Raw genomic sequence first — 19,760 nt, 5'->3', positions numbered from 1 at the left:
ATGACACGAGTGGTCTTGGGGATGGGGATGGTCATTGGGTGGCCTTGGGGACAGGGATGGTCATTGGGTGGCCTTGGGGACGGTCTCAGGGGTGGCCCTGGGGATGGTGGCATCAGTGGCCTTGGGGAGGGTCACAGGGGTGGCCTTGGGGATGATGACACGAGGGGTCTTGGGGACAGGGATGGTCATTGGGTGGCCTTGGGGACGGGAATGGTCATTGGGTGGCCTTGGGGACGATGACACGAGTGGTCTTGGGGACGGGGATGGTCATTGGGTGGCCTTGGGGACGATGACACGAGTGGTCTTGGGGACAGGGATGGTCATTGGGTGGCCTTGGGGATGGGGACGGTCATTGGGTGGCCTTGGGGACGATGACACGAGTGGTCTTGGGGACAGGGATGGTCATTGGGTGGCCTTGGGGACGGTCCCAGGAGTGGCCCTGGGGATGGTGACATCATTGGCCTTGGGGACAGTCATGTGGGTGGCCCTGGGGATGGGGAGGGTCACAGGGGTGGGATGGGGACGGTTGTGATGGTGGCCTTGGGGATGGTGACACAAGTGGTCTTGGGGACAGGGATGGTCATGTGGGTGGCCTTGGGGATGGTCGGTGGTGGCCCTGGGGATGGTGACATCAGTGGCCTTGGGGACAGTTGTATGGGTGGCCTTGGGAACAGGGATGGTCACACTGGTGGCCTTGGGGACATTCCCAGGGATGGCCCTGGGGATGGGGAGGGTCACACGGGTGGCCCTGGGGTGTCCCCAAGACTATCTGATGGCCCCACCTCGTGGTGTCCCCACCGATGTCCCCATGTCCTTGCCAATGTCCCCATCCCGTGGTGTCCCCATTCCGTGGTGTCCCCATCCCAGGGTGTCCCCAGGGATATCTGAGGCCCCTGTCCCAGGGTGTCCCCATCCCGTGGTGTCCCCACTAATGTCCCCATAGCCCCACCTATGTCCCCGTCTCAGGGTGTCCCCATCCCGTGGTGTCCCCTTCCCGGGTTGTCCCCCTCCTGGGGTGTCCCTAAGGATACCTGACGCCCCCTCCTCGTGATGTCCCCACCCCGTGGTGTCCCCACCGATGTCCCCATGTCCCTGCCAATGTCCCCAATCCCATGGTGTCCCCATCCCGTGGTGTCCCCATCCCAGGGTGTCCCCAATCCCAGGGTGTCCCCAGGGATATCTGAGGCCCCTGTCCCGTGGTGTCCCCACCCTGTGGTGTCCCTACCAATGTCCCCATGTCCCCACCAATGTCCCTGTCCCAGGGTGTCCCCATCCCGTGGTGTCCCCACCGATGTCCCCATGTCCCTGCTGATGTCCCCATCCCATGGTGTCCCCATCCCAGGGTGTCCCCAGGGATATCCGAGGCCCCTGTCCCTTGGTGTCCCCACCCTGTGGTGTCCCCACCGATGTCCCCATCCCATGGTGTCCCCACCCTGTGGTGTCCCCACCGATGTCCCCATGTCCCCATCCCATGGTGTCCCCATCCCAGGGTGTCCCCAGGGATATCCGAGGCCCCTGCCCCATGGTGTCCCCACCCTGTGGTGTCCCCACCGATGTCCCCATGTCCCCATCCCATGGTGTCCCCATCCCAGGGTGTCCCCAGGGATATCCGAGGCCCCTGTCCCTTGGTGTCCCCACCCTGTGGTGTCCCCACCGATGTCCCCATCCCATGGTGTCCCCATCCCATGGTGACCCCATCCCATGGTGTCCCCACCCTGTGGTGTCCCCACCGATGTCCCCATGTCCCCATCCCATGGTGTCCCCATCCCATGGTGTCCACCACCCCTGCCCTGGGGTGTCCCCATCCTGGGCTGTCCCTAAGGATACCCGACGCTCCCGCCCCGTGGTGTCCCCACCCCGTGGTGTCCCCGCCGATGTCCCCATGTCCCCGTGTCCCCTCAGCGGAGCACGCTGCTGCCGGAGGAGGACAACGTGGTGCGGCTGCAGGAGGAGCTTCAGGCGCTGGCCCTGCGCGAGGCCCAGGCCGTCCAGTCCCTCTCCGAGCTCCAGCAGCAGGTCAAGGACCTCAGTGACAGCTGGCAGGTGAGGACGGGGACACCCGGGCCACCTCCCGGCCACCCGGGCCACCTCCCGGACCCCTGGGCTACCTCCCGGACCCCTGGATCCCTCCCAGATGCCTGGATCCCCCCACCACCACCAACAGAAGCCTGGGTCCCCTCCTAGCCATCTGGGTCCCCTCCTGGCCATCTGGGCCACCTTCCCAGACCTCTGGGCCACCTCCTGGCCTCCTGGGCCACCATCCCAGACCTCTGGGCCACCTCCTGGGCTACCTCCCAGACCCCTGGGCTACCTCCCGGACCCCTGGGTCCCTCCCAGATGCCTGGATCTCCCCACCACCACCAACAGAAGCCTGGGTCCCCTCCTAGCCATCTGGGTCCCCTCCTGGCCACCTGGGTCCCCTCCTGGCCATCTGGGCCACCTTCCCAGACCTCTGGGCCACCTCCTGGAGCCCTGGGTCCCTCCCAGATGCCTGGATCTCCCCACCACCACCAACAGAAGCCTGGGTCCCCTCCTAGCCATCTGGGTCCCCTCCTGGCCACCTGGGTCCCCTCCTGGCCATCTGGGCCACCTTCCCAGACCTCTGGGCCACCTCCTGGCCTCCTGGGCCACCTCCCAGACCCCTGGGCTACCTTCCGGAGCCCTGGGTCCCTCCCAGATGCCTGGGTCCCCTCCTGGTCACCTGGGCCACCTTCCCAGACCATTGGGCCACCTCCCAGGACACCCAGGCCACCTCCTGGACCCCTGGGCTACCTCCCAGGCCCTTGGGCTACCTCTCAGATGCCTGGGTCCCCTCCTGGCCACCTGGGTCCCTCATCCCAATGCCTCCATCCCTTCTTGGCCACCTGGGCTCCCTTCTGGCCACCCGGGTCCCCCTCCCTGCCACCCGGGTCCCCTTGGGGTGCCACCTGAGTCCTCCCATGGCCACCTGGGTCCCCTTCTGGCTACCTGGGTCCCTCATCCTGACCCATGTCCCCTCCTGGCCACCTGGATCCCTTGTCCTGGCCACCTGGTTCCACCTGTGGCCACCTGGGTCCTCTCCTGGCCACCTGGGTCCCCTTCTGGCCACCTGAGTCCCTTGTCCTGACCCATGTCCCCTCCTGGCCACCTGGATCCCCTTCTGGCCACCTGGGTCCCTCATCCCAATGCCTCCATCCCTTCCTGGCCACCTGGGCTCCCTCCTGGCCACCTGGGCCTCTCATCCCAATGTCTCCATCCCTTCCTGGCCACCTGGGCTCCCTCCTGGCCACCTGGGTCCCCTCCTGGCCACCTGAGTCCCTTGTCCTGACCCATATCCCCTCCTGGCCACCTGGATCCCCTCCTGGCCACCTGGGTCCCTCATCCCAATGCCTCCATCCCTTCCCGGCCACCTGGGCTCCCTCCTGGCCACCTGGGTCCCCTCCTGGCCACCTGGGCCTCTCATCCCAATGCCTCCATCCCTTCCTGGCCACCTGGGCTCCCTCCTGGCCACCCGGGTCCCCTTCTGGCCACCTGAGTCCCTTGTCCTGACCCATGTCCCCTCCTGGCCACCTGGATCCCCTTCTGGCCACCTGGGTCCCTCATCCCAATGCCTCCATCCCTTCCTGGCCACCTGGGCTCCCTCCTGGCCACCTGGGTCCCCTCCTGGCCACCTGGGTCCCTCATCCCAATGCCTCCATCCCTTCCTGGCTACCTGGGCTCCCTCCTGGCCACCTGGGTCCCCTCCTGGCTACCTGGGCCTCTCATCCCAATGCCTCCATCCCTTCCTGGCCACCTGGGCTCCCTCCTGGCCACCCGGGTCCCCTCGGGGTGCCACCTAGGTCCGTCCCCCCCCCACCCCGTGGCTGACGGGTGCGGGGGGGCACAGGCCGGCCGGGCGGGGGGGCGCTGGAAGGAGTCCCCGCGGAGGGGCAACGCCAACGCGCTGCAGGAGGCCGTGGTGGCCGCGCGGCTACGGGAGGCCCAGGCCCAAGCCGAGCTACGGGCGCTGAGGCAGAGGGTGCTGCAGCTGGAGACCCAGGTCAGAGCTGGGGGGGGGCACTGGGAGGCACTGGGAGGGACTGGGGGAGACTGGAAGGGAACTGGGAGGGACTGGAGTCATTGGGGGCTTAAATGGGGGGCACTGGGAGGGAACTGGAGGAGACTGGGGGGGCACTGGGAGGGACTGGGGCCGGGGGTGTTGCAGCTGGAAAGCCAGGTCAGAGCTGGGGGGGGCACTGGGAGGCACTGGGAGAGACTGGGGGGACACTGGGAGGGAACTGGGGGGGGGATTGGAGTCATTCGGGGCTTAAATGGGGGGCACTGGGAGGGAACTGGAGGAGACTGGGGGGGCACTGGGAGGGACTGGGGCCGGGGGTGCTGCAGCTGGAGGGCCAGGTCAGAGCTGGGGGGGGCACTGGGAGGGACAGGGAGAGACTGGGAGGACACTGGGAGGGAACTGGGGGGGGGATTGGAGTCATTCGGGGCTTAAATGGGGGGGACTGGAGAAGACTGGGGGGGCACTGGGGCCGGGGGTGCTGCAGCTGGAGGGCCAGGTCAGAGCTGGGGGGGGGTACTGGGAGGGACTGGGTGAGACTGGGAGGGAACTGGGGGGGGGATTGGAGTCATTTGGGCCTTAAATGGGGGGGACTGGAGGAGACTGGGGGGGCACTGGGAGGGACTGGGGCCAGGGGTGCTGCAGCTGGAAAGCCAGGTCAGAGCTGGGGGGGGCACTGGGAGGGACTGGGTGAGACTGGGAGGGAACTGGGGGGGGGATTGGAGTCATTCGGGGCGTAAATGGGGGGCACTGGGAGGGGACTGGAGGAGACTGGGGGGGCACTGGGAGGGAACCGGGGGGGGACTGGAGTCATTGGGGGCTTAAATGGGGGGGGTACTGGGATTCTGGGGGCTGAACTGGGGGGGACTGGAGTCGTGGGGGCTGAACTGGGGGGGGTACTGGGATTGCGGGGGCTGAACTGGGGGGGTACTGGAGTCGTGGGGGCTGAACTGGGGGGGTACTGGGATTGCGGGGGCTGAACTGGGGGGGTACTGGAGTCGTGGGGGCTGAACTGGGAGGGTACTGGGATTGCGGGGGCTGAACTGGGGGGGGACTGGAGTCGTGGGGGCTGAACTGGGGGGGGTACTGGGATTGTGGGGGCTGAACTGGGGGGGGACTGGAGTCGTGGGGGCTGAACTGGGGGGGGACTGGAATTGTGGGGGCTGAACTGGGGGGGTACTGGAGTCGTGGGGGCTGAACTGGGGGGGGGACTGGGAGCCCTGTGTGTCCCTTCCCCAGCCCCATGGATGGGGGGAGGGGGGGGGCTGTGGGACCTGGTGGGGGGGTGATGGGGGGGGTTGGTGACAGGGAGGTGACAGGGAGGTGACAGGGAGGTGACACCGGTGTCCCCCCCCCGGGCCAGATCCGGTGCAGGGTGCTGAGCCGGGCTGTGGGTGCTGGGGACCGTGGTGTCCCCCCTCCCCAGGACCAGACCCATGGATGGGGGGGGTGATGGGACCTGGGGGGGGGGTGATGGGGGGGGTTGGTGACAGGGAGGTGACACCGGTGTCCCCCCCCCCAGGGCCAGATCCGGTGCAGGGTGCTGAGCCGGGCTGTGGGTGCTGGGGGGGTGCTGGGGACCGTGGTGTCCCCCCTCCCCAGGACTGGACTGATGATGGGGGGACTCTGGGGGCTGGTTGGGGGGGTGATGGGGGGGGTTGGTGACAGGGAGGTGACACCGGTGTCCCGTCCCCCCCCCAGGGCCAGATCCGGTGCAGGATGCTGAGCTGGGCTGTGGGTGCTGGGGACTGTGGTGTCCCCCCTCCCCAGGACCAGACCCATGGATGGGGGGGGTGATGGGGGCTGGTTGGGGGGGTGATGGGGGGGGTTGGTGACAGGGAGGTGACAGGGAGGTGACAGGGAGGTGACACGGGTGTCCCCCCCCCCAGGGCCAGATCCGGTGCAGGGTGCTGAGCCGGGCTGTGGGTGCTGGGGACTGTGGTGTCCCCCCTCCCCAGGACCAGACCCATGGATGGGGGGGCTGTGGGACCTGGTGGGGGGGTGATGGGGGGGGTTGGTGACAGGGAGGTGACAGGGAGGTGACACCGGTGTGTCCCCCCCCAGGGCCAGATCCTGGCTGTGGGTGCTGGGGGGGTGCTGGGGACCGTGGTGACATCCCTGTGTCCCCCCTCCCCAGGACCGGACCCATAGATGGGGGGGCTGTGGGACCTGGTGGGGGGGTGATGGGGGGGGTTGGTGACAGGGAGGTGACAGGGAGGTGACAGGGAGGTGACACGGGTGTCCCCCCCCCCAGGGCCAGATCCAGCGCACGGTGCTGAGCCGGGCTGTGGGTGCTGGGGACCGTGGTGTCCCCCCTCCCCAGGACCAGACCCATGGATGGGGGGGGTGATGGGGGCTGGTTGGGGGGGTGATGGGGGGGGTTGGTGACAGGGAGGTGACAGGGAGGTGACAGGGAGGTGACACCGGTGTCCCCCCCCCCAGGGCCAGATCCAGCGCACGGTGCTGAGCCGGGCTGTGGGTGCTGGGGACCGTGGTGTCCCCCCTCCCCAGGACCAGACCCATGGATGGGGGGGGTGATGGGGGCTGGTTGGGGGGGTGATGGGGGGGGGGTTGGTGACAGGGAGGTGACACGGGTGTCCCCCCCCCAGGGCCAGATCCGGCGCAGGGTGCTGGGAGACATGTCTGGGGCTGGGGGGGGTGCTGGGGACCGTGGTGTCCCCCCTCCCCAGCACCAGACCCATGGATGGGGGGGCTGTGGGACCTGGTGGGGGGGTGATGGGGGGGGTTGGTGACAGGGAGGTGACACCGGTGTCCCCCCCCCCAGGGCCAGATCCGGTGCAGGGTGCTGAGCCGGGCTGTGGGTGCTGGGGGGGTGCTGGGGACCGTGGTGTCCCCCCTCCCCAGGACTGGACTGATGACGGGGGGACTCTGGGGGCTGGTTGGGGGGGTGATGGGGGAGGTTGGTGACAGGGAGGTGACACGGGTGTCCCCCCCCAGGGCCAGATCCAGCGCACGGTGCTGAGCCGGGCCGAGCAGACGTGTGCGGGGCTGCGGGAGCAGCTGCGGGTGGCGGCGGCGCAGAGCAAGGGGCTGCAGGCGCAGCTCAGCGAGAGCCACCGCAAACACGCCGAGGCCCAGTGCAAGGTGGGGACACCGCGGGGACAACCGCCACCACCCCCTGGGGACACCCCCGGGGCAGGGGGGGGGGCAGGGGAGCTCTCTGTCCCCTCCCCGGGGACACCCCGCTCCCCTCCCCTGTGGCACCCACAGACCCACCCTGGGGACACCCTGGGGACATCCTGGGGACACCCTGGGGACAGCCTGGGGGGCACTCTCTGTCCCCTCCCCAGGGACACCCCGGTCCCCTCCCCTGTGGCACCCACAGACCCATCCTGGGGACACCCTGGGGACACCTGGGGACACCCTGGGGGGGCACTCTCTGTCCCCTCCCCAGGGACACCCCGGTCCCCTCCCGTGGGGACACCCTGGGGACACCCTGGGGACATCCTGGGGGGCTCTCTGTCCCCTCCCCAGGGACACCCCGCTCCCCTCCTGTGGGGACACCCCGGTCCCCTCCACTGTGACACCCACAGACCCACCCCGGGGACACCCTGGGGACCCTTGGGGACATGTGGGGACACCCTGGGGACATCCTGGGGACACCCTGGGGACAGCCTGGGGGGCACTCTCTGTCCCCTCCCCAGGGACACCCCAGTCCCCTCCCCTGTGGCACCCACAGACCCATCCTGGGGACACCCTGGGGACACCTGGGGACACCCTGGGGGGGCACTCTCTGTCCCCTCCCCAGGGACACCCCGGTCCCCTCCCGTGGGGACACCCTGGGGACATGTGGGGACACCCTGGGGACAGCCTGGGGACAGCCTGGGGACAGCCTGGGGGGCACTCTCTGTCCCCTCCCCAGGGACACCCCGCTCCCCTCCTGTGGGGACACCCCGGTCCCCTCCCCTGTGACACCCACAGACCCATCCTGGGGACACCCTGGGGACATGTGGGGACACCCTGGGGACATCCTGGGGACACCCTGGGGACAGCCTGGGGACAGCCTGGGGGGCACTCTCTGTCCCCTCCCCAGGGACACCCTGGTCCCCTCCCATGGGGACACCCACAGACCCACCCTGGGGACACCCTGGGGGGGCACTCTCTGTCCCCTCCCCGGGGACACCCCGCTCCCCTCCTGTGGGGACACCCCGGTCCCCTCCCCTGTGACACCCACAGACCCATCCTGGGGACACCCTGGGGACATGTGGGGACACCCTGGGGACATCCTGGGGACACCCTGGGGACAGCCTGGGGACAGCCTGGGGGGCACTCTCTGTCCCCTCCCCAGGGACACCCTGGTCCCCTCCCATGGGGACACCCACAGACCCACCCTGGGGACACCCTGGGGGGGCACTCTCTGTCCCCTCCCCGGGGACACCCCACTCCCCTCCCGTGGGGACACCCCAGTCCCCTCCCCTGTGGCACCCACAGACCCATCCTGGGGACACCCTGGGGGGGCACTCTCTGTCCCCTCCCCTGTGACACCCACAGACCCACCCCGGGGACACCTTGGGGACATGTGGGGACACCCTGGGGACAGCCTGGGGGGCACTCTCTGTCCCCTCCCCAGGGACACCCCGCTCCCCTCCTGTGGGGACACCCCGGTCCCCTCCCCTGTGACACCCACAGACCCACCCTGGGGACACCTGGGGACATGTGGGGACACCCTGGGGGGGCACTCTCTGTCCCCTCCCCTGTGGCACCCACAGACCCACCCCGGGGACACCCTGGGGACACCCTGGGGACACCTGGGGACATGTGGGGACACCCTGGGGACATCCTGGGGACACCCTGGGGACAGCCTGGGGGGCACTCTCTGTCCCCTCCCCAGGGACACCCCGGTCCCCTCCACTGTGACACCCACAGACCCACCCCGGGGACACCCTGGGGACACCTGGGGACACCCTGAGGACACCCTGGGGACCCCCTCCCCTGGGGTCTCAGTGCCCCCTCCCACGGTGTCCCCATGTCCCCCACGGTGTCCCCATGTCCCCAAGGTCCCCATGTCCCCTCCCCTGGGGTTCCCAGTGTCCCCAAGGTCCCCAAGGTCCCCGTGTCCCCTCCAATGGGGTTCCCGGCACCCTCAGTGTCCCCTCCACCCCCTTCCCTTGTCCCTTGTCCCTTACCCTGGGGACAGGGGACGAGGAGTGGTGGAACCTCCCCTGGGGGGGTTGGGGGGGGTGACCCCGAGGTGTCCCCCCCCCCCGGGGTGACAGAGGGGGGGTGACACGTGTGTCCCCAGAGCAAGGAGGGGGTGATGGTGGTGCGGCTGCGGGGGGGACATCCCCTTCCATGGTGTCCCCATGTCCCTTATCCGTGGGGACAGGGGACGAGGAGTGGTGGAACCTCCCCTGGGGGGGGGGGGGGGGGGGGGGGTGACACCGAGGTGTGTCCCCCCCCGGGGTGACAGAGGGGGGGTGACACGTGTGTCCCCAGAGCAAGGAGGGGGTGATGGCGGTGCGGCTGCGGGAAGATGGCCCCTTCCATGGTGTCCCTTTGTCCCTTATCCCTGGGGACAAAGGACAAGGAGTGGTGGAACCTCCCCCGGGGGGGTGGGGGGGGGTGACACCGAGGTGTGTCCCCCCCCCCGGGGTGACAGAGGGGGGGTGACACGTGTGTCCCCAGAGCAAGGAGGGGGTGATGGCGGTGCGGCTGCAGGGGGGACATCCCCTTCCATGGTGTCCCCATGTCCCTTATCCCTGGGGACAGGGGACGAGGAGTGGTGGAACCTCCCCCGGGGGGGTGGGGGGGGGTGACACCGAGGTGTCCCCCCCCCCTGGGGTGACAGAGGGGGGGTGACACGTGTGTCCCCAGAGCAAGGAGGAGGTGATGGCGGTGCGGCTGCGGGAGGCCGACAGCATGGCGGCCCTGGCCGAGATGCGGCAACGCGTGGCCGAGCTGGAGATCCAGGTGAGGTGACGGGGGGGGGGGACGGGGGGGGGGGACACAAAGGGGACACGGGAAGGGTTGGGGGGGGGGGGTGTGGGTGACAGGGTGACAGGGTGACAGGGTGACACTGACACCCCCCCACCCACCCACCCAGAGGGAGGAGGGGATGATCCAGGGGCAGCTCAACCACTCGGATGCCGCCCAGTACATCCGCCAGCTCAAGGACCACATCGAGGAGCTCAAGGCCGAGGTGAGGGCACCCATGGGTGCTGGGGGGGGGCCCACGTGCACCCATGGGTGCTGGGGGGGGCCATGTGCACCTGGGGTGGGGGGGGGATGACCCTTACCCTGCGCCCGGGGGGGCCGGGGGGACCCACATCCTTCAGCCAAGGACACTGGGGAAGCTGTACCCTGCACCCATGGGTGCTGGGGGGGGTCCATGTGCACCCATGGGTGCTGGGGGGGCTCTCTATGCACCCATGGGTGCTGGGGGGGGGCCATGTGCACCTGGGGTGGGGGGGGGACGACCCTTACCCTGCGCCCGGGGGGGCCAGGGGGACCCACATCCTTCAGCCAAGGAACTGGGGAAGCTGTACCCTGCACCCATGGGTGCTGGGGGGGGTCCATGTGCACCCATGGGTGCTGGGGGGGCTCTCTATGCACTCATGGGTGCTGGGGGGGTCCATGTGCACCCAGGGCGGGGGGGGGGATGACCCTTACCCCGCACCTGGGGGGGCCGGGGGGACCCACATCCTTCAGCCAAGGACACTGGGGAAGCTGTACCCTGCACCCATGGGTGCTGGGGGGGGGGGTCCATGAGCACCCATGGGTGCTGGGGGGGCTCTCTATGCACCCATGGGTGCTGGGGGGAGCCATATGCACCCAGGGTGATAGGGGGGACGACCCCTACCCTGCGCCCAGGGGGGCCGGGGGGACCCACATCCTTCAGCCAAGGACACTGGGGAAGCTGTACCCTGCACCCATGGGTGCTGGGGGGGGGTCCATGTGCACCCATGGGTGCTGGGGGGGGGGGGTGTCCATGTGCACCTGGGGGGGGACACGGGACGACCCCTATATGTCCCGGGGGGGGCGGGTGGGGGGGGGTGAGGGACCCCTTACACTGCACCCATGGGTGCTGGGGGGGCTCTCTATGCACCCATGGGTGCTGGGGGGGGTCCATGTGCACCCATGGGTGCTGGGGGGGGGGGGTGTCCATGTGCACCTTGGGGGGGGACACGGGACGACCCCTATATGTCCCGGGGGGGGGGGCTGAGGGACCCCCTACACTGCACCCATGGGTGCTGGGGGACCCCGTATGCGCCATGGGGGGGTGAGGGATCCCTCTGTGCACCCATGGGTGCTGGGGGGGGGGGGGGGGGGCCTTACCCTGCACCCACAGGTTCTGGGGGACCCTTCCCCAGGGGGTGACACCCCCGCTGTTGGGGGACAGGGGACACCCCCGGGGAAGGGTCCCCGCCGTCCCCAAGGCCGGGACACCCTGGGGACAGTCCCCCGGGGTTGGGGGGGGGGGGGGGGGGGGGGGGCTGGTGCCACCGCCGATGTCCCCTGGGTGCCACCAGCGACGTCCCCGCGGAGCCACGTGGCCCGGGGACAGTTGGTGACAGTGTCTCCCCCCCCCCCCCCTTCTCTGTGTCCCTTTGTCCCCTCCCCTGCCCCTTTGTCCCCTTGTCCCCGTCCCCTTGTCCCCCATCCCCATCCTGTCCCCTTTGTCCCCCATCCCTGTCCCCCATCCCTGTCCCCATCCTGTCCCCTTGTCCCCATCTCCTTGTCCCTTCTCCTCGTCCCCTGTCCCCCTGTCCCCTTGTCCCCATCCCCTTGTCCTCTGACCCCAACCTGTCCCCCTGTCCCTTGTCCCCTTGTCCCCGTCCCCTTGTCCCCCATCCCCATCCTGTCCCCCTGTCCCTTGTCCCCATCCTGTCCCCATCCTGTCCCCTTGTCCCCATCTCCTTGTCCCTTCTCCTCGTCCCCTGTCCCCTTGTCCCCATCCCCTTGTCCTCTGACCCCAACCTGTCCCCCTGTCCCTTGTCCCCTTGTCCCTGTCCCCTTGTCCCCATCCTGTCCCCCTTCCCCTCGTCCCCATGTCCCCCTGTCCCTTGTCCCCATCCTGTCCCTTTGTCCCCGTCCCCATCCTTGTCCCCATCTCCCTTTCCCTGTCCCTTGTCCCCATCCCTTGTCCCCCGTCCCCATCCTGTCTCCTTGTCCCCTTGTCCCCATGTGTCCCTTGTCCCCATCCCTTTGTCCCCCGTCCCCATCCTTGTCCCCTTGTCCCCCATCCCCTTGTCCCCTGTCCCCTTGTGCCCATCCTGTCGCCTGTCCCCTTGTCCCCATCCTTGTCCCCTTGTCCCCCATCCCGTCCCCTTGTCCCCATGTGTCCCTTGTCCCCATCCTTTTGTCCCCCGTCCCCATCCTGTCCCCTTGTCCCCATCCCCTTGTCTCCTTGTCCCTGTCCCTTGTCCCCCATCCCCATCCCATCCCCTTGTCCCCATCCCTTTGTCCCCTGTCCCCATCCTTGTCCCCATCCTGTCCCCTTGTCCCCATCTCCTTGTCCCTTCTCCTCATCCCCTGTCCCCCTGTCCCCTTGTCCCCATCCCTTGTCCCCCATCCCCATCCCGTCCCCTTGTCCCCATGTGTCCCTGTCCCTTGTCCCCATCCCTTTGTCCCTGTCCCCATCCTTGTCCCCTTGTCCCCATCCCTTTGTCCCCATGTGTCCCTTGTCCCCCATCCCGTCCCTTTGTCCCCATGTGTCCCTTGTCCCCATCCCTTTGTCCCCTGTCCCCATCCTTGTCCCCTGTCCCCTTGTCCCCATCCCTTGTCCCCCATCCCCATCCCATTCCCTTGTCCCCATGTGTCCCTGTCCCTTGTCCCCATCCCTTTGTCCCTGTCCCCATCCCGTCCCCTTGTCCCCATCCCCTTGTCCCCATGTGTCCCTTGTCCCCATCCCTTTGTCCCCTGTCCCCATCCTTGTCCCCTTGTCCCCCATCCCCTTGTCCCCTGTCCCCTTGTCCCCATCCTGTCGCCTGTCCCCTTGTCCCCATCCTTGTCCCCTTGTCCCCATGTGTCCCTTGTCCCCATCCCTTTGTCCCCTGTCCCCATCCTTGTCCCCTTGTCCCCTGTCCCCTTGTCCCCATCCCTTGTCCCCCATCCCGTCCCCTTGTCCCCATGTGTCCCTTGTCCCCTTGTCCCCATCCCTGTTCCCGCAGATCCGGCTGCTGCGGGGCCCGCTGGCCTTCGGGGCGGTGGCCCTGGGGACACGCTTGGGGGACGAGGACTCTCTGGGCTCCTCCGACGAGGACCTGCCACCCTTCGCCCTGCCCCACGGGGACCTGGGGGACCTCGGGGACATGGGGGACAGCAGCGACAGCGAGGCCGAGGGGCCGCCCACCGCCCCCTGACCCGCGGGGACCCTCGGGGACATCGGGGACATTGGGGACAGGCGAGACCCCGGGGGCCACCCCCACACCTTGGGGACATTGGGGACATCGGGGACCGGCGAGACCCCGGGGGCCACTTCAATGCCTTGGGGACATCGGGGACCAGCGAGACCCCGGGGGCCACCCCCACGCCTTGGGGACATCGGGGACCGGCGAGACCCCGGGGGCCACCCCCACGCCTTGGGGACATCGGGGACATCGAGGCAGTGACATTGAGACCCAGGGCCACCCCCAATGCCTTGGGGACGTGGGGGGGGGGCCACCCCGATTCCTTGGGGACATTGGGGACATCAGGGGACAACCGTGACAGCGAGACCCCGGGGGCCACCCCGATTCCTTGGGGACATTGGGGACATCGGGGGACAACGGTGACAGCAAGAGCTGGGGGCCACCCCCACGCCTTGGGGACATCGGGGGGGGGACCAGCGAGACCCCGGGGGGCCACCCCCACGCCTTGGGGACATCGGGGACATCGAGGACATGGAGGCCACCCCGATGCCTTTGGGGACATGGGGGGATGGCAGTGACATTGAGACCCGGGGCCACCCCCAATGCCTTGGGGACGTGGGGGGGCCACCCCGATTCCTTGGGGACATTGGGGACGTCGGGGGGTGGGGGGGATGGGGGACGGACACACAACGGTGACAGCGAGGCCCAGGGGCCACCCTGGGGACACGGGGGACCTGCCAGCCCCCTGGGGACACTGGGGGACATCCAGGGGACATAGGGGGGACACTAAGGGACACCTGTGGGCCTGGTGGCACCTTGGGGACACCCGGGGGACACTGGGGGACACCCATGGGGACATTGAGGGACACCCATGGGCCTGGTGGCACCTTGGGGACACCCGGGGGACACTGGAGGACACCCATGGGGACATTGAGGGACACCCATGGGCCTGGTGACACCTTGGGGACACCCGGGGGACACTGGAGGACACCCATGGGGACATTGAGGGACACCCATGGGCCTGGTGGCACCTTGGGGACACCCATGGGGACACTGAGGGACACCCATGGGGACACTGAGGGACACCCATGGGCCTGGTGGCACCTTGGGGACACTGGGGGACACCCATGGGGACACTGAGGGACACCCATGGGCCTGGTGGCACCTTGGGGACACCCGGGGGACACTGGGGGACACCCATGGGGACATTGAGGGACACCCATGGGCCTGGTGGCACCTTGGGGACACCCATGGCACCCCAAGGACGCTAAGGGACACCTGGGGGACACTCATGGGGACACTGAGGGACACCCATGGGCCTGGTGACACCCAAGGGCCACCTAGGGGACATGGGGACACCCAGGGGACATGGCGGGGGGGGGGGACACACGACACAGGGGGACACTCCTGGGCCCCATGGCACCCAGGGGACACCCCGAGGACACTAAGGGGACACTGAGGGACACCGAGGGGGGGGGGGGGGGGACACCCATGGGCCCGGTGGCACCTTGGGGACACCTTTAGGGGACACTGAGGGCACCAGGGTTGGGGGGGGGGGGGAGGTTGTCCCCTGAGGGGCCCGATCCTGCACCCGGGGGGGGGTGTGTGTGTGTGTCCTGGGGATCAACTGGATCCCGGAGGGGCCCGATCCTGAGCTTGGGGGGGGGGGGGGGGTGTCCTGGGACACCAGTGGGTCCCCAAAGGGCCCGATCCTGGGACACCAGTGGATCCCAGAGGGGCCCGATCCTGCACCCGGAGGGATCCCAAGGATCGAGTGGATCCCGGAGGGTCCTGATCCCGGGCACCAGTGGATCCCGGAGGGATCTGATCCTGCACCCGGAGGATCCCGAAGACCAACTGGATCCTGGAGGGGCCCGATCCTGGACGTGGAGGGATCCCGGGCACCACTGGATCCCCGAAGGGCCCGATCCTGCACCCGGGGGGGGGGGGGGATGGTCCTGGGACACCAGTGGATCCCGGAGGGGGCTGATCCTGCACCCGGAGGGATCCCAAGGATCGACTGGATCCCGGAGGACCCTGATCCTGAGTCGCCGCTGGATCCTGAGGGGCCCGATCCTGGACGTGGAGGGATCCTGGGCACCACTGGATCCCAAGGGGCCCGATCCTGAGACACCAGTGGATCCCGGAGGGATCTTATCCTGCACCGGGAGGGATCCCAGAGACCAACTGGATCCTGAGGGGCCCGATCCTGCACCCTGGGGGGGTCCTGGGCACCCATGGATCCAAGAGGGGCCCGATCCTGCACCCAGAGGGATCCCAAGGATCGACTGGATCCTGGAGGGTCCTGATCCCAAGTCGCCGCTGGATCCCGAGGGGCCTGATCCTGCAACGTGGGGGGGTCCTGGGCACCAGTGGATCCCGGAGGGATCTGATCCTGCACCTGGAGGATCCCAAAGATCAACTGGATCCCAGAGGGCCCCGATCCTGGATGTGGAGGGATCCCGGGCACTACTGGATCCCTGAAGGGCCCGATCCTGCACCGGGAGGGATCCCAGAGACCAACTGGATCCCGGAGGGGCCCGATCCTGCACGCAGTGGGGTCCTGGACACCGGTGGATCCCGGAGGGATCTGATCCTGCACCCGAAGGATCCCAAAGATCAACTGGATCCCGGAGGGGCCCGATCCTGAGACACCGCTGGATCCCCGAAGGGCCTGATCCTGCACCCGGGGGGGTCCTGGGCACCAGTAGAACCCCGAGGGACCCGATCCTGGGACACCAGTGGATCCCGGAGGGATCTGATCCTGCACTGGGAGGGATCCCGGAGACCGACTGGATCCCGGAGGGGCCCGATCCTGGACGTCGAGGGATCCTGGGCACCGCCGGATCCCCGAGGGGCCCGATCCTGCACCCAGAGGGATCCCAAGGATCGACTGGATCCCGGAGGGTCCTGATCCCAAGTCGCCGCTGGATCCCGAGGGGCCTGATCCTGCAACGTGGGGGGGTCCTGGGCACCAGTGGATCCCGGAGGGATCTGATCCTGCACTGTGAGGGATCCCGGAGACCGACTGGATCCCGGAGGGGCCCGATCCTGGACGTCGAGGGATCCTGGGCACCGCCGGATCCCCGAGGGGCCCGATCCTGCACCCAGAGGGATCCCAAGGATCGACTGGATCCCGGAGGGTCCTGATCCCAAGTCGCCGCTGGATCCCGAGGGGCCTGATCCTGCAACGTGGGGGGGTCCTGGGCACCAGTGGATCCCGGAGGGATCTGATCCTGCACCTGGAGGATCCCAAAGATCAACTGGATCCCAGAGGGCCCCGATCCTGGATGTGGAGGGATCCCGGGCACCACTGGATCCCTGAAGGGCCCGATCCTGCACCGGGAGGGATCCCAGAGACCAACTGGATCCCGGAGGGGCCCGATCCTGCACGCAGTGGGGTCCTGGACACCGGTGGATCCCGGAGGGATCTGATCCTGCACCCGAAGGATCCCAAAGATCAACTGGATCCCGGAGGGGCCCGATCCTGAGACACCGCTGGATCCCCGAAGGGCCTGATCCTGCACCCGGGGGGGTCCTGGGCACCAGTAGAACCCCGAGGGACCCGATCCTGGGACACCAGTGGATCCCGGAGGGATCTGATCCTGCACTGGGAGGGATCCCGGAGACCGACTGGATCCCGGAGGGGCCCGATCCTGGACGTCGAGGGATCCTGGGCACCGCCGGATCCCCGAGGGGCCCGATCCTGCACCCAGAGGGATCCCAAGGATCGACTGGATCCCGGAGGGTCCTGATCCCAACTCGCCGCTGGATCCTGAGGGGCCCGATCCTGCACCCGGGGGGGGGGTCCCGGGCACCAGCGGATCCCAGAGGGGCCCGATCCTGGACATCGAGGGATCCCGGGATGTGATGGGACACCCCCCACCCCCACCCCCCCCCCCCCCCAAGGCCAAATCCTGCGCCACGACTGGATCCCCCACCCCTGGGTGCTGTGCCCCCCCCCCCCCCCCCACCGAACACACCCCCCCCCGCCCCCCCCCCAGGACACGATGGGATCCCAGATCCCAACACACACCCCCCCCCCCCTCGGATCCCGATCCTGGACATTTTTGGGGGGGGCCGGGGGGGGGGGGGGTGTGTGTGGAACCCCGGAAAGGGCCCGATCCTGCGCCCCCCCCCCCCCGAACCCCCCCCCCCCCCAAATGGCCGTTTATTACCCTGTACAGAGAAATACAGGCGCTGTGGGACGACGCGACTCCAAAAAGCTTCGGATTCACCCCAAAAAATCCACGGGGAACCCCCCCCCCCCCAAATCCTTGAGATTGGTCCCGAAGGGGACCCTTGAGACCCCAAAATCCCTGGAATTTGCCCCCAAAAAATCTGCCGGGACCCCAAATCCCTGAGATTGGTCCCAAAGGGCACCCTTGAGACCCCAAAATCCCTGGAATTTGCCCCAAAAAATCCGCCGGGACCCCAAAATCCCTGAGATTGGCCCCAAAAAAATCTGTTGGAGCCCCAAAATCCCTGGAATTCACCCAAAAAATCCACCGGGACCCCAAAATCCCTGGAATTTGCCCCAAAAAAATCTGCTGGGACCCCAAAATCCCTGAGATTGGCCCCAAAGTGAACCTTTGAGACCCCAAATCCCTGGAATTCACCCCCAAAAATGGGCCTGGACCCCAAAATCCCTGGAATTTACCCCAAAAAATCCACCGGGACCCCAAAATCCCTGGAATTTGCCCCCAAAAAATCTGCCGGGACCCAAAATCCCTGAGATTGGCCCCAAAAAATCTGCTGGGACCCCAAAATTCCTGAGATTGGCCCCAAAGGGAACCTTTGAGACCCCAAAATCCCTGGGATTCACCCCAAAAATCTGCTGGGATCCCAATATCCCTGGAATTCACCCCAAAAATGGGCCTGGACCCCAAAATCCCTGGAATTTGCCCCAAAAAAAATCTGCTGGGACCCCAAAATCCCTGAGATTGGCCCCAAAAAAATCTGTTGGAGCCCCAAAATCCCTGGAATTCACCCCAAAAAAATCCACCGGGACCCCAAAATCCCTGGAATTTGCCCAAAAAATCTGCTGGGACCCCAAAATTCCTGAGATTGGCCCCAAAGGGAACCTTTGAGACCCCAAAATCCCTGGAATTCACCCCAAAAATCCACCGGGACCCCAAAATCCCTGGAATTACCCCCAAAAATCTGCTGGGACCCAAAAATTCCTGAGATTGGCCCCAAAGGGAACCTTTGAGACCCCAAAATCCCTGGAATTCACCCCAAAAAAATCCACCGGGACCCCAAAATCCCTGAGATTGGTCCCAAAGGGAACCTTTGAGACCCCAAAAATCCCTGGAATTCACCCCAAAAATCTGCTGGGATCCCAATATCCTGGAATTCACCCAAAAAATGGGCCTGGACCCCAAAATCCCTGGAATTTGCCCCAAAAAAATCCACCGGGACCCCAAAATCCCTGGAATTCACCCCAAAAATCCACCGGGACCCCAAAATCCCTGGAATTTGCCCCCAAAAAATCTGCCGGGACCCCAAAATCCCTGAGATTGGCCCCAAAGGGAACCTTTGAGACCCCAAAATCCCTGGAATTCACCCCCAAAAATGGGCCTGGACCCCAAAATCCCTGGAATTTGCCCCAAAAAAAATCTGCTGGGACCCCAAAATCCCTGAGATTGGCCCCAAAGTGAACCTTTGAGACCCCAAAATCCCTGGAATTCACCCCAAAAAAATCCACCAGGACCCCCAAATCCCCTGGAATTTACCCCAAAAAATCCACCGGGACCCCAAAATCCCTGGAATTTGCCCCAAAAAATCTGCTGGGACCCCAAAATCCCTGAGATTGGCCCCAAAGGGAACCTTTGAGACCCCAAAATCCCTAGGAATTCACCCCAAAAATCTGCTGGGATCCCAATATCCCTGGAATTCACCCCAAAAATGGGCCTGGACCCCAAAATCCCTGGAATTTGCCCCAAAAAAATCTGCCGGGACCCCAAAATCCCTGAGATTGGCCCCAAAAAAATCTGTTGGAGCCCCAAAATCCCTGGAATTCACCCCAAAAAATCCACCGGGACCCCAATATCCCTGGAATTCACCCCAAAAAATGGGCCTGGACCCAAAATCCCTGGAATTTGCCCCAAAAAAATCTGCCGGGACCCCAAAATCCCTGAGATTGGCCCCAAAAAAATCTGTTGGAGCCCCAAAATCCCTGGAATTCACCCCAAAAAATCCACCGGGACCCCAATATCCCTGGAATTCACCCCCAAAAATGGGCCTGGACCCCAAAATCCCTGGAATTTGCCCCAAAAAAATCTGCTGGGATCCCAAAATCCCTGAAATTCCCCAAAAAAAAAATCCGCTGGGACCCAAAATCCCTGAGATTGGCCCCAAAGGGTGCCCTTGAGACCCCAAAATCCCTGGATTTCACCCAAAATAGCCTTCCCCCC

General features: G+C 66.8%; 1 protein-coding gene across 1 annotated transcript in view; it reads left to right on the top strand.

Moving 5' to 3' along the window:
• Positions 1-13,356, top strand: part of EVI5L (ecotropic viral integration site 5 like) — a 34,143-nt gene extending 20,787 nt beyond the window's left edge. The window contains exons 14-19 of the mRNA XM_074167019.1: positions 1,903-2,043; positions 3,866-4,018; positions 6,992-7,138; positions 9,869-9,964; positions 10,098-10,193; positions 13,165-13,356. Of these exons, the coding sequence (XP_074023120.1) occupies positions 1,903-2,043; positions 3,866-4,018; positions 6,992-7,138; positions 9,869-9,964; positions 10,098-10,193; positions 13,165-13,356 (825 nt within the window). The remainder of the gene's footprint in view (positions 1-1,902; positions 2,044-3,865; positions 4,019-6,991; positions 7,139-9,868; positions 9,965-10,097; positions 10,194-13,164) is intronic.
• Positions 13,357-19,760: the final 6,404 nt, after the last annotated feature.

The sequence above is a fragment of the Numenius arquata genome, unplaced genomic scaffold (assembly GCF_964106895.1).
Source record: "Numenius arquata unplaced genomic scaffold, bNumArq3.hap1.1 HAP1_SCAFFOLD_916, whole genome shotgun sequence".
In the NCBI taxonomy this organism is placed as follows: Eukaryota; Metazoa; Chordata; class Aves; order Charadriiformes; family Scolopacidae; genus Numenius; species Numenius arquata.
This window is presented reverse-complemented; position numbering and strand designations above follow the sequence as displayed.